The following is a 13,972-nucleotide window of genomic DNA, read 5'->3' on the forward strand; positions in this document are numbered from 1 at the left end:
AAACACAGCTTGGTGCAGAGTAGTCCTGGGAATCTGGCTCACTATGGGTTGCCAACATCATTCCCAGAGATCCTTGGATTCGTCTTCTCCCATAACCAAATCCTAACATGCAGAAAGTACACAGCCCCTTAAATCCAACGGTTGTTAAGTGGGGTTCACAACTGAATTTCTAAGACTAAATTGTTTACACGGCATAAACCAATACTCCCACTACAGCAAACCTGCTCTCTCCATAAAAAGAGACAGACCCTGTGGAGCTGGGAAGGTCTGGGAAAAGCACCCTGGGAAAGTTCCAGAGGGGAGGGGTAGGGCATAAAGCAACAAGTACCAGAATCTCTCTACACCTCACAGCAAGGCGAGTCATGCTACAAGAGAAAGAATCAAATACCTTTGTTCCTTAAAGATTTGTATGTGAGGGGGAGACAGATACAGTGAGATCAATCTCCCAGCCACTGGCTCACTTCACAAATGCTGGCAGCAGGGAACTCCACGCAGCTCTCACAGGGAGCCAACTACTTACTCATTACCTGCTGCCTCCCAGGGTGTGCATCAGCAAAAGCAGAGCAGGGACTCAACCCGCTACTCTGACAGGGGATGCAGCATCCCAATCAGCTTGGCCAAACACCAGCCCCCAAACTTCTTTTACATGACAGTTCTGGCTAGGTTAACTCCTAAAACTAGAAATTTAAGTTACAAATCAAAGTGAATGGCATCCCATATGGGCCCGGGGTTCGTGTCCCAACTGCTCTGCTTCCAATTCAGCTCCCTAATTCACCTGGGACAGCAGCAGCACCGAGTCAGCCATGAAAGGAAAAAAGGATGTTGGAAAAATAGAATAAAATTCTAAAACAATTGCTTAACCCAATGTGATAATTTAAGAACTTAGAGCAATTAAAATTCAGTGGCTGTAACTAGAAATTCTTCTCATTTATGAAAGGGTTTCTAAAAAACCTCTACACAGATGTGCTTTAATCATCTTGAGGACACTTTTTAAAAACAAGTCACAATCCAAACATCTCATCCCTTGGCTTACCTTTCTTTTAGTGGGGTTTCTCTACCATATCATCCTTCATTCATTCATTTATTTAGTAGATAATCCCCCTACTTCCAGCCCTGTGTCAAAAGTTTCTTTACATTAGCACAACTGGTTGGCTTCCAGTCGGTTTGCTTTCTTCCATTAGTGAATGAATTCACTTATCCTTTTTTACTGAAAGTTACTGGCTCCAACCCTCCAGTTCTGCCCAGTTCCTGGGGACATCCTGAAGCTTATCTGGCCAACCACACACTAAGTAAAATCAGACACTGCATCAGGACATTAAATAGACTACAAGAAGATCTTGCGAACGAAATTTTTATTTACACACTGTATCTAGAAGTAGATACATAAATTCTTATACAATTAATTTCCAAAAATGTGCAAGAAATTACTATAATTTGTTTACAAACCAAAACACGTATTAAAATCAATGGACTTTGGATAATTCATTCTGTGGTGTTCAGTACAAATGGTACACACCTGATTTGAAACATACAGAAAAAGTGTAAACTACAGCAATCTGGATTGCAAGTATAATTTCATGGCACTCCAATGACTAGGAAATATCTGTAACCCAACACGTGTACTTATAAAATTCTGCAGAAATTTTTAGTCATCATCTCTGGATGTCTCAATCACTTCTCAGAAACAGCATCTATGCATTTGGCCATGTTACGATTAATAAAAAGGGTATTTATAAAAACCTCCTTGCAGGATTAAAAAAGTATTAAAAAGAAACCAAATGTGTAATTACTAGCGTACCAACAATTTTAGAATTTTAGAATTACTTACGGAACTGGCTATTGTTCCTTATTAGTGATTTCAGCAAAACTGTCTATGCTGGCAGTGTGATTTCATTTTCAAATTAAGACTTCACATTTGATGAAAATCAATGAAGATTTAAATGAAAATATATTATTTTTGAATCATTCATAAAGCAATCTCATATACAATGTGAAATGTACAGTAATTAAAACTGGAATTTCTGAAAGCACTGTTAGAAAGATATTTAGACTTGTAGTGCTAGCAGAGACATTGCATAAACCTATTTAAAATTTTAGTGATTTTTATCCTGTTTCAATAACACTGGCTCAGAAATCATAAAATATTCTTGTTTAATTTCCTATTGCCAATGATTTAGGCTTTTGGCACATGATTTTCTTCAACAGCAAGATGGTTGCCCTGTGTAGCTGGTTTCCTTAAAAACTATTTTTAGTTCTTTGATCATTTCCTGTGATATAATGTTTTTGACCTTCCACATCTTCAGATTATTGCACCAAGTAGAAAGAGACCAGTTTTCGCTAGACAGAAAGAGCAAGAGCAAATTATTTTTCAAGTACTTTCTACAGCTTTCTTATTATTTATAAAAATACATAATAGTGTAAAAGCCTGAAAATAAGCTCCAGGCCTCTATCATGTTTTGTGACGAAATAGCTGATTAAAAAAAAAAAAGCTGACTCATTCATTATAACAAATAGATTCAACTCCTTTGTTGTGTTTTTCTCGCCTTGAGCTCAGATTTTTAGAAGCACAATTTGGAAATCACTCAGATTGTGTCTATTCGACCTAAGTTACCTTTCAACTGAGTCCAAAAATTTATCCAAGCTACAGGATGAAGATTTATCGCTCTTTCTTCTGCTTCCACTCTTAGCCAGACTGTTCTAGTATCACATACAACAATCTTTTATATCATGTTATGCTACCTATGCCAAATGGATCTCTCTCTACATTAAAAAAAAAAAAAAAAACTAATGCAATATACCTTTCTGTTTCACATCTTGGCAAATATTCTGATTTTTATCCAAGTACTAACAGAACCTCACAATTTCAAATTGGAACAGAAAAAGCCATATGACTTCAAATATTTTACAAACGCAGAAAAGCACATCAAAAATTGGCTTTTGGAATTACAATGGTATCAAGACTTGCCCTTCAAAAAAGGCAAAATACAATATTGAAAACATTGAGATGAAAATCAGAATAATCTTGAGACTAGATGGGTAGATCTTAAACACATGGCACCATGAGAAAATGAAGGGAATAGGCTCTGTCCACATGAGACAGGGTTAGGGCAGTCCAAAGACGTCTGTGCACCGGGATCTCACGGAAGGACATGGACACGCTTCTGCAGACACGGAGAAGCCAGCTCAACATTTATTATTCATACACAGTGACTCTGCAACAATACCCGCCATCTAATATAGATGCACAGGGACTTTTAACTCACCCTAGATATATTTTTTAAGTTGTTTAAAAATAAATAGTTTTGCAAAAAAATAGTTTAAATGTCTTCCATTAGTTTGATAGTTTTAATCCAAATAGCTTATAGTGAACACTTAAATTATATTATTACAGTATACTCCATATCCCATGGTAAGTGAAAACATCAGAAAATGAAAGGAGTCATTGTAACAAGGTACAATCAACATTCCACCAAAAGTAAGTACCTTTTCCCCTTTTTAGTCAAAATACCATAACACCATATTATGGCAATGTGCCTTTTCTTGGTATTATCTCAGTTCTAACTCTAAAACACAAACAGAGTAACAACTGAGGATACACATATGTTCAAATGACACCTAGTAAGTTTGATCCAAGACCCTTACCCTTGTGTTTAAAGGAGTAGGAAGTAGGAAAAAGGAAGAAACATCTCAAATTACGTATCTCACATCTGAGACAGAAATATCTTCCTTTAAAGCTCTGTAGCTAGGAACATTTCCTGGAAGGGGCAATTCTAAAATTACTATGTTGCAGAACTGTGAAAAGAATAAACATTCTGCATTTCAAAACAACTAAAAATTATTGGGTATAACATCCCCATTTCCCCCAACATATTACTCAAAGAGATAAAATAACTACTGAGGCCAAATTATTTAGCTAAATTAAAAAAGAAACAAGAAATCTAATTTAAATAGCAGGATATATGGTAGGCATATCTGATATGGTTTTAATAGTTTTCTCACATGACACTCCACGATTTCCACAATTTTTCAACTAAAGTCATTGAGGGTTGCTTTTAGTGGGGGAAGGAGTAGTCAAACCTAGTACATTTGAATAATGACTATATAAAATAAAAATATAAATTCAACTTTAAAACACGGTTTTCTTTCCATCCAAATCAATTTAAAACTTTATAGAATAAGCTTTAATGTTGAATGGGAATTCAGTCCATTTATAAAAATTAGTTTACAATCAAGTTCACCCAAGAAAGTGGCGGCTAAGCTGAAGAAGTCATAGGTAAAACATCTTACCAAAGGAAAGTATATGTAACACCAGAGAGCTATCACAGGAAACTACGATCATTAATATTTCTTTAATATGGTTCTAGATCCATAGGTCTTTATAACTGATGCCAATCTGTACCCGAGTTTAATGATAGAAAAGGCAACAATTTCTAAACTGGTGGTATACATTTCTTAACAATTTTTTAATGTAAGGCCATTTATTAAAACAGACAAATTACAAGATGGGAAAGAAGGCAACAGAAAAATTCAACTTTTCACAACCGAAAAAATTAGCACAACCTTAAAATAATTTAGAAAAGTGTTATAAAAGATATGTTGCAGATCTGCATTCCATTACCAAGATTATGTCAACTCATAATTCCAAATAAATCCTTTCAAAGTATGAGATTTAAAAATCGTCTTCAGTGTATATGTAAATTCTGTGTTTCATCACACAGGTATGTTTACTTAGTACTATCTTTTGAAGATGGGTCACTTAAAAAGACAGCAATTTTCATTCTATAAGTTTCATTCTACTTTACTTAGGGCTGAATACACATGAAATGTGCTTTTAATGCATAAAAATCACAGTGGATAGCAGCAAAGGACTGGGGAGGGGGTCGTTAAAGAGGATCTTATAATTCACATTGTGATCATTCTGCACACTGATGAAAGAGAATTCATACTTCTACAACCTCAAGACTTCCCTTTTTAAAGAACCAAAATAAATTCAGGACACCTTGCAAACACTTCCCCACCCCTAAACAAACTGATGACTGTTATACATACAAAAAATTAAAAAAAAAAAAAAAACAGTTATGGCAGCAAAAGATTCTGATGGCAATGGGTTTGTAAACTGTATTTCAATCTCTTTTTCTTACTCCCAAAGTGCAAGATGCAGGGTTCTCATTCTCTCAGTAGTGCTTCTCCTGCAAATAATCCTTCATTTTGTTGGGCAAAGGCAGTTTCTGAATTAAGTCTATTCTGGTATACTGACGTATAACAAAACGACACAGGTACTGCAAAGAACGCACCTGCATGAACCGTGACACTGGATTTGTCAGTCTGACAGGGTAAGTAGCAGACCCAGGCAACCGAGACCTTGAATAACAAAAAGCTCCATTTTCAGAGTCCCTGATTGAATGCTCAATTAGATCAACTATAGACGTATGTCCTTCCACATCTGGTTGTTCATAAAAGCTAAACCTACCATTTGAGTGCTCAATTCTAGTGTGAAGTGTTTTACCATGGGAGCGAAAGCTCAAGCTTAAAAGATAACGGTCATCAGAACTATCCCGAACAAGAAAAGAACCATCGGGCACATTTGCTAGCTTCCCCTCGGCCTCCCAGCGGGTGATTGGCCCCCAGTACCATCCTTGTTTTGCAAGTTTTTTCAGTTCCTCTGTAAGGCTTGTCACAACCATGGGACCACTACTCTGGACTGAGTCATAAACTCTTGCAACTCCAGGAGCGGAGTTGGGATCAAAATTCAAATGACAGCGCACGCTCTCGGCCACATGGGCATCTGTGCCAGCGAGTCCACTGAAGCTCCTTTGGATTTGATTATTCTGCATTGGAGGTAGCAATGGTGAGAGTGGAGGGACATCATCATGACCTGCTCTTGGGCTCTGCAACATGACTCCTGTGGTGCTGATCAACAAGCCACTCACAGACTGATCCACAAAGATCTCCGGGGCAACCACCAGATCCTGGTCTACCTGATTTTCGTCTTCAGGAAAAGAGCTCCCTCCCCCAGGAGGAGGAACTGCAGAGACTTCCATGGGGGAAGAACTGTCCAGGCAATAGCTGCGTGATCCTTCCAGAGGATACATCCCCTCGTCTAAAGGCACGGTGTACTGAATGTAGTCCTGAGGCATAAGTCCAATAACTACAGGCACATGTTCATCCAGGTGAAGATGCAAGTCCCCGTTCGGAGAGTCCGAACCCTTCAGCGAGTTACTCTGCTCCTGGCACACGGTTTCAGACTGAAGGTCCTGAAAATCCTTTCGAACACCATTCAGCGCCGGACTTGGGCTGGAAGAGTGGACCAGCGCTTTGACTCTCACCTCCATTTTGATGCACGTCTCCTCAGAGTTTGTAGGCCGAAGAGGCCAAGGCGTGGGGCTGTAGTGGTGACTGCGGAGGGAAGTGGACCTGATGGGCCTCTGAGCTCTCACGTCCTTGAAGACGATGGGTGCGGAGGAGGAGGAGAAGGTGTCCTCGTCGGCAGAGCCCCCTGTGGGCGCGCTGCCCTTGCCTTTGGGCTTCTGCTTGGCAGAAAGACGTCTTTTTAATGTGCCCATCAGGCTTTCACTTTTCGATCTGCTTTTCCCACCTTTTTCGTCTTCACTGTTGATATCACAGCTGGCCATCTCTTTACCATAGCAGCTACCAAACAAGGAATCATCTTTTCCAAAGTCACCGGCTAGGGACGGCTGTTGTACTACCATGAACTCAGATTCTTCTTTACTTTTATTCAAGTTGAAAGACTTCCGAAAGGTTTTGAGACTAATTTTCTTCATTATGACGAGTTATCTAATCCAAGGGGATCAATTTCTCTCTGGAATATTATTCCCAAACATTTGGAGAGGCTGCAATGCTGCATCGATGCATTTTTCCAGCTTCATTTAAACTGTGAAGCCATTTTCTAAAAAAAAAAAGAAAAGAAAAGAAACAAAGAGTCACATTAAAATATTTTCACAAGTTTTATTTTACTCTATGTTAATCCTTCAACCTGTGAACAAGAGTCGACTCTGACAAAACGGGGATTTCTATTTCAGCTAGCAGAGTGCCTACTACAGAATGGGCAGCTGGCAAGGATTTGGTAATAAGCGAAGAATGAGCCTTCCACTGACCTTCCTTCCTTTCTGCACCTTGCTTTTTTGTTCCATCCCTAATGAGCTGGCCAGGGTTCATGTCTTCCCACTCTACCAATGCACAGTTATCTTGATCATCAGTTCTCATGGCTTCCCTCCTCTGACGTGCACCCGTCTGTGTCCCAGCAAAGCACTCAACAATGAAGTTCTGCGTAGACCTGGCAGAGTAACAGTCCCTTGATTCATCACCAACCAGGCCACTTCAACACTCTTAAACATCTTTAAACATCCCTCTATGCTTGAGAGTTCTTTGAGAACACGGCTCCTCTGAGTCACCTCCCAGTGCCACAGAGGTTAGAAGCACAGCGTGTGCAGGCTGAAAGCCATCCGTGTGTAGAGGACATGCACAAAACTTCCTTTTTTAAACTCAGATCTATGTGCAAGGAGATGAAGATTATGATTAGGAAGAGTATTTCTAAAATCACTGCTTTTCATTCTTCTTCTTTTTACAATATTCCGTATCAAATTTTTACTTCTGTACCCAGAAACAAACTTTCTAAACTTTTGTAGTACACTATCTCATGTTGCAATGGTAGGATTTCAATTCTATAGTCTTTCTGCATTATGTCATAGAACAAAAATGTGGTCCTACAAGTCCCATTAGCTGATCATAGCAATACTGCCTTACAAAAACATTTTGACTAAACTACGAATAATGTTTCATTCCTCTATGGTCATATCCTGCCACACCAAGACCATCAACTTGGGAAAAATTCTACTTCCCCAACAGGTTAGTGCCGCTCCATGTCTTGGCAGAAAATCACAGCTCTAGCTTTGGTCATAGTCAGTGTGGACTTACTAGGGGTTTGCAACATGCTCAGCACTGGGTGGGAATATATGGATTCATAAATTACATAGGGTCTCAATCCAGTGAGAGAGACAGATACATAAATGGATAAGCTGCAAGACAAACCCATTGGTAATACCATGGTAATACAAGACAGGAGTCAAAGAAAAATGATTTTCAAAAGTCTTACCGTTACTATAGTATTGAAATTGTAAAAAAAAAAAATACTTTTATTTGGAGTACCAGTTACTTTAAACACTAAGTTGCTAAACAGATGAACTCACTGTCTAAGCACCATGTCTTCCACCCAAGTCAAAAGATGTATACAATGCGCTGAGAGCAGAATCAGTCACTGACTCTGAGCTGGCGAGAACTCAATCAACTCCACCAAATTTGGGGTTCAAATAGTTTTGCTTCCTGCAAAACAAAAACTGGCAATCCCAGTAAAAGTACCTGGCAATTGTCTACTTCAAAAGTATTATTTTTTCAACTATCAATCCATGTACAGCTCAGAACTAATATTAAAGAAACAAAATGCAATCCTAGATATTACAAACTATAAAACGTCTATTAGACCATATGGTATTTTATCTCTCCCCAACATTTTCTAGGCAAAGATTACCCTGGAATTTTTAAGAGTATCTGTTTTTCTGTTTGCACTTCCAAAAATACATGCCATCTTTTTATAGAATTACCATCTGTCTCATGCCTAAGTAAATGTTCCGAATCAGATTTACTGCTTTTCTAATTGTAAAATTTTAGGCTTAGACACACACTTGAAAATGTGTTTAAAGGTTTAAGGGAAAAAGTTTCAGACATTTAAAGTAAAGAGCACTTTATCCAGATGAGGGAGAAGATAGCATCTTCAAATAAGTTCACCTCTCTTCTAAGGAATGATTTGAGGTAGTTTCGCCTGTCATTCATGATACCATCTAATGAAAAAATTAAAAACATGACATCATGCAACTATTTAACCTTCAATGAACAAAACAGCTCGACTGTCAGCCTCATGTTACTGGATTTCCAAGGGACGGAAACCATTGCTACTAGGAAATGTAGAGCCCATCTATGAGCGTGGCCACTCTGTACAGCACATTCTTTCTCTGAAACTGCCCTGCTTGTGGTTCTACCACTTCAACGAGCAGTTCTCATACTTTCTGATCTCAACACACTTTGCTATCTTAAACAATACTGAAGACTGCAAAAAGCTTTGTTTAGGTGTGTTACAGCCAGTGAAATCTACCCTACCAGTCACTGAAGTTGAAATGTTTAAATATTTCATTTAATGCACTGTAAAATGACAATGGGGAAGGTGTTTGGTGCAGCAGTTAACATGTCATTTGGAACACCCACTTCACTTACCGAAGGGCCTGGGTTCAAGTTCCAGCTCCATTCCTGAATCCAGCTTCCTGCTAATGTGCTCCCTGAAAATGCCCACAGAAGTGGAGCCAGGCCAGGCTAACGCCAGAAGCCAGAAATTCACTCCAGGCTTCCCATCTGGGGGCAGGGATTCAAGAACCTGCTGCCACACGGGAGAGCTGGGTCTGAAATACAGGAACTCCGGGTGAGATGTGGGCATCCTAAGCAGCATCTTAACTGCTGGGCCAAACGCCCATCTCCTTGAGTTTCTCAAAAAGTGAGAGTGCACTGTAAAATCTGACACTACACTGAGAAATGTTATTGTTCTCTAACACTCCAATCCTACGTTTTGAATGAATCTGTTATGTATGCCTGTTTTTGGTAACAGCCTCTATTTTTACTACATTACACAACATTAGTCTGTGAATATCCCCAACTGATTTCATTGAGAAAAGTCCTTTAACACTGGGAAGCAGTAAATACAACAGTGGTAGATACAAGTTTTCCACAACTATAGCATTTCTTGAAAGCTAGAATTTTATCATTAGCAAAACCAATGTGACCAGTTGTTTTCACTAAAGTGACAAGCTCATTATCATCATTCATAGGAAAATCATTCACAGGAAAATTCCTACTACTACTACACCTATGTTCAATAGCCATAATGTGTCTGTCAACTGTCCTGGGTAGAAGTGGGTTCGGGAGAAAAGGTGCATCTCAAGCCACAGCAACAAGGGCATCCTCCCAGGTACCCTTCCTTCTTCAGTGTGTGCTTTCTAAAAACACCCATTTCATGATGAAGATTTTACAAAGATGTATACTTAGGGCAAGAACTAAAACTGTCATTACAGCTTCATCGGCAGCACGCTTTAATGTAACTGGAATGTTCTTTTGTACTAAAGTACCCACCAGTAGAAAACACAGTATTAGAGTTTACCACTGTTACAGCTTTGCATCAGGAATATACCCACCATTGCTTTGTGCTATCAATAAAAATGTTAATACAGTGAAATTGGCAAATAATGTTTTATTTTTTTTAAGATTTATTTATTTATCTGAAAGTCAGAGTTACAGAAAGAGGAGAGGCAGAAAGAGAGAGGTCTTCCACCGGCGGGCTCACTCCCCAATCGGCCACAACAGCCACAGCTGTGCCGATCCAAAGCCAGAAGCCAGGAACCTCCTCCAGGTCTCCCATGCAGGTGCAGGGGCCCAAGGACCTGGACAATCCTCCACTGCTTTCCCAGGCCACGGCAGAGAACTGGATCAAAAGTGGAGCAGCCAGGACTCAAACCAGCGCCCACATGGGATGCCAGTACTGCAGGCGGCAGCCCTACCTGCTACATCACAGCGCCAGCCCCTGGCAGATAATGCTTTATAGCATTATTATTAAAAGGCACCACAGACCACAATTTGAAGGCAGCATAAAATAAAAAGAATTCTTGGGGACCAGTGTTGTGGGACAGTGGATAAAGTCCCCACTTGTGATGCTAGCATCCCATATGGGCGCTGGTTTGAGACTCAGCTTCTCCACTTCCAGTTCTCCCTGCTAATGTGCTTGAGAAAACAGTTGAAGATGGCCCAAAGGCTTGGGCTTCACACCCACATAGGAGTTCGAAGAAACTCCTGACTCCTGGCTTTGGCCTGGCCTAGCCTCAGCTATTGCAGCCATTTGGGGAGTGAACCAGTGGATGGTTTTCTCTCTCTCTCTCTCTGTCTCTTCCTCTCTCTGTGTAACTCTGACTTTCAAATAAATAAATAAATCTTAAAAGCACAAAAAGGAATTTGTTTAAAAAATGCAAAACAAAAAGTATAAAATAACAAAGAAAAAGGCTTTTAATGTAAAACAAAGCATCCCACAGAAAGTTAGCAAGATGACAAGTTAATATTACTGTAAACATCTCTGCACCAAAGGGTGCATTAACACTAAGCATTTACCAGTTTGTGCTATTATTCCATTTCAGTTTCTTAGATTCTGCCCCAGTGTTTCTCAATCTGTGAGTACACTATTTGCCATTTCCTTGGTTAAAAAACAAAGAATACTAAAGTCTATCTAGAAAGGGAGTAGTAAAAGGAGGAAGAAAACATGCCGTATAATAAAAAGGAAATTGATGGCAACAGCAAACATAACTGGAATATAGGTTCCAAGAGACACAGCTGGGTTAAACTCAGCTATTAGAAGAAAAAGATCTTCAGATGTGGCTTAGGAAACCCCATCATGGGGGCCTGCACGGTGGCTTGGTGGGTAAAGCTGTCACCTGCAGTGCCACCTTCCCATACGGGCGCCAGTTCTAGTCCTGGCTGCGCTCCTCTTCTGATCCAGCTCTCCGTTATAGCCTGGGAAAGCAGCAGAGGATGGCCCAAGTCCTTGGGCCCCTGCACTCACATGGGAGACCTGGAAGAAGCTCCAGGCTCCTGGCTTCGGATGGGCCCAGCTCCAGCCATTGCAGACATCTGGGGAATAAACCAGCCGATGGAAGACCTCTCTCCCTCTCTGCCTTCAAATAAATAAAACCTCCCCCCCAAAAAAAGAAAATTCCATGTTATATAAAAATAACATACTAGAATAATGTCTCAGAAAACTTCAAAACATGGTAAACTTTCCATTGATCAACTTTCCAACTCTCCGCTTCTTCCCTGTGACTGTGGTCATCTTATTCCAGCTTAACTGTATTGTATTCCACTTCAGATCAGGAACTCTGGCAGTATCAGCTACTGTTACACCCCTGGTACCTAAAGTATTTCTTGGGCATGGCTAATGCTTAGATTCAAACTTTGAATTTAAATTAATTACATGATTTAACCATATAAATAAAAAGTATGCATTTTAAAAATTAGTGCTACAGGAGCCAGTGCTGTGGTGTAGTGGGTAAAGCCACTGCCTGCAGTGCCAGCATCCCATATGGGCGCTGGTTCAAGTCCTGGCTGCTCCACTTCTAATCCAGCTCTCTGCTATAGCCTGGGAAAGTAGCAGAAGATGGTCCGGGTCCTTGGGCCTCTGCATCCATGTGAGAGACAGGAAGAAGCTCCTGGCTTCGGATTGGTACAGCTTCGGCCATTGCAGCCAACTGGAGAGTGAACAAGCCGATGGAAGATCTCTGTCTCTCTGTGACTCTTTTTTTTGTTTTGTTTTTGTTTTTTCACTGGCAGAGTTAGATAGTGAGAGAGAGAGAGAGAGAGAGAGAGAGAGAGAGAGAGAGAGAGAGAGAGAAAGGTCTTCCTTCCATTGGTTCAGCCCCCAAATGGCCACTATGGCCGGGGCGCTGGGCCAATGCGAAGCCAGGAGCCAGGTGCTTCCTCTTGGTCCCTCACGCGGGTGCAGGACCCAAGCACTTGGGCCATCCTCCACTGCATTCCCGGGCCACGGCAGAGAGGCTGGACTGGAAGAGGGGCAACCGGGACAGAACCCACGCCCCAAACGGGACTAGAACCTGAAGTGCCAGTGCCGCAGGTGGAAGATTAGCCTAGTGAGCCATGGCGCCGGCCCTCTGTAACTCTTTCAAATAAACAAATAAAAAAATTTTTAAAAATTACTGCTACAAGACTCATAGAATGGCAGATGTCCTAAACAGCACTCTGGCCTCAGAATCAGCCCTTAAGGCATTCAGATCTGGCTAAAATGCCCATGAGAGTATTTCAGGCATGGAAAGACAAGACACTCTGGCAAAAAAAAACAAACAAACAAACAAAAAAAGCTAAATGCAAGATCTCTGTGAGTGAGATCCCAGCGGAAAGAACAGGCCATCAAAGAAGGAAGTACCTTTCTCTGAAGGGAGGAGAGAACTTCCACTTTGACTATGGCCTTGTCTAAATAAGATCAGAGTCAGCGAACTCAAAAGGCTTCCATAGCCTTGGCAACTCATGACAAGAGCCTAGGGGGATTACTGACACCATAAACAAGAGTGTCAATTTGTTAAGTCAACAACAGGAGTTGTTGCACTTACTCCTCATGTAGGATCTCTGTCCTTAATGTGCTGTACATCATGATTTAATGCTATAACTAGTACTCAAACAGTATTTTACACTTTGTGTTTCTGTGTGGGTACAAACTATTGAAATCTTTACTTAATATATGCTGAATTGATCTTCTGTATATAAAGACAACTGAAAATGAATCTTGATGTGAATGGAAGGGGAGAGGGTACAGGAGAGGGGAAGGTTGCGGGTGGGAGGGAGGTTATGGGGGGTGGGGAAGCCATTGTAATCCATAAGCTTTGTAAATTTATATTTATTAAATAAAAGTTAAAAAAATTATTGCTACAAAAGAAGAACTGCCTTTTTTAAAAAAATTATTTATTTAAAAGTAAGAGCTGCAGAGAGGGAAGGAGAGAGAAAGACAGATCTTCCACTTGCTGGTTTACTCAACAGATGGCTGCAATGGGCCAGGCTGAAGCCAGGAGCCAGGAACATTTTCATGGTCTCCCATGTGGGTTGCAGGGGCCTAAGTATTTGGACCATCTTCTGCTGCTTTTGCTAGGCCATTAGCAGGGAGCTGGATTGGAAGTGGAGCAGCCAAGACACAGATGGCACCCATATGGGATGCCAGCATCATAGGCAGCAGCTTTCCCCACTGTGCCATAATGCCAGCCCCACTGACTTTTAAGCACTAAATAAATGAAAACAGCTAGAAAAATTTTCTGTCAAATTAGGTATAAGCAAAGCATTCTAAAAAGTTAAGTAAACATTTTTCAGT

General features: G+C 40.5%; 1 protein-coding gene across 6 annotated transcripts in view; it reads right to left on the reverse strand.

Annotated features, from left to right (window-relative positions):
- Positions 1-1,335: 1,335 nt before the first annotated feature.
- SOCS6 (suppressor of cytokine signaling 6) overlaps positions 1,336-13,972 on the reverse strand; it is a 48,070-nt gene continuing 35,433 nt past the window's right edge. For 5 of the 6 annotated variants that reach the window (XM_051851112.3, XM_051851111.3, XM_051851115.3 and 2 more), the window contains one exon: positions 1,336-6,907. In XM_051851112.3, coding sequence (XP_051707072.3) covers positions 5,175-6,782 — 1,608 coding nt within the window. In that variant the 5' untranslated portion in view covers positions 6,783-6,907 and the 3' untranslated portion in view covers positions 1,336-5,174. Of the gene's footprint in view, positions 6,908-7,115; positions 8,087-13,972 lie in introns of those variants that run through there. The other variant, XM_051851118.3, reaches the window with a different exon arrangement.

Source organism: Oryctolagus cuniculus, chromosome 10 (genome assembly GCF_051225735.1).
Source record: "Oryctolagus cuniculus isolate XC-2025 breed Fujian yellow rabbit chromosome 10, ASM5122573v1, whole genome shotgun sequence".
Classification (NCBI taxonomy): Eukaryota; Metazoa; Chordata; class Mammalia; order Lagomorpha; family Leporidae; genus Oryctolagus; species Oryctolagus cuniculus.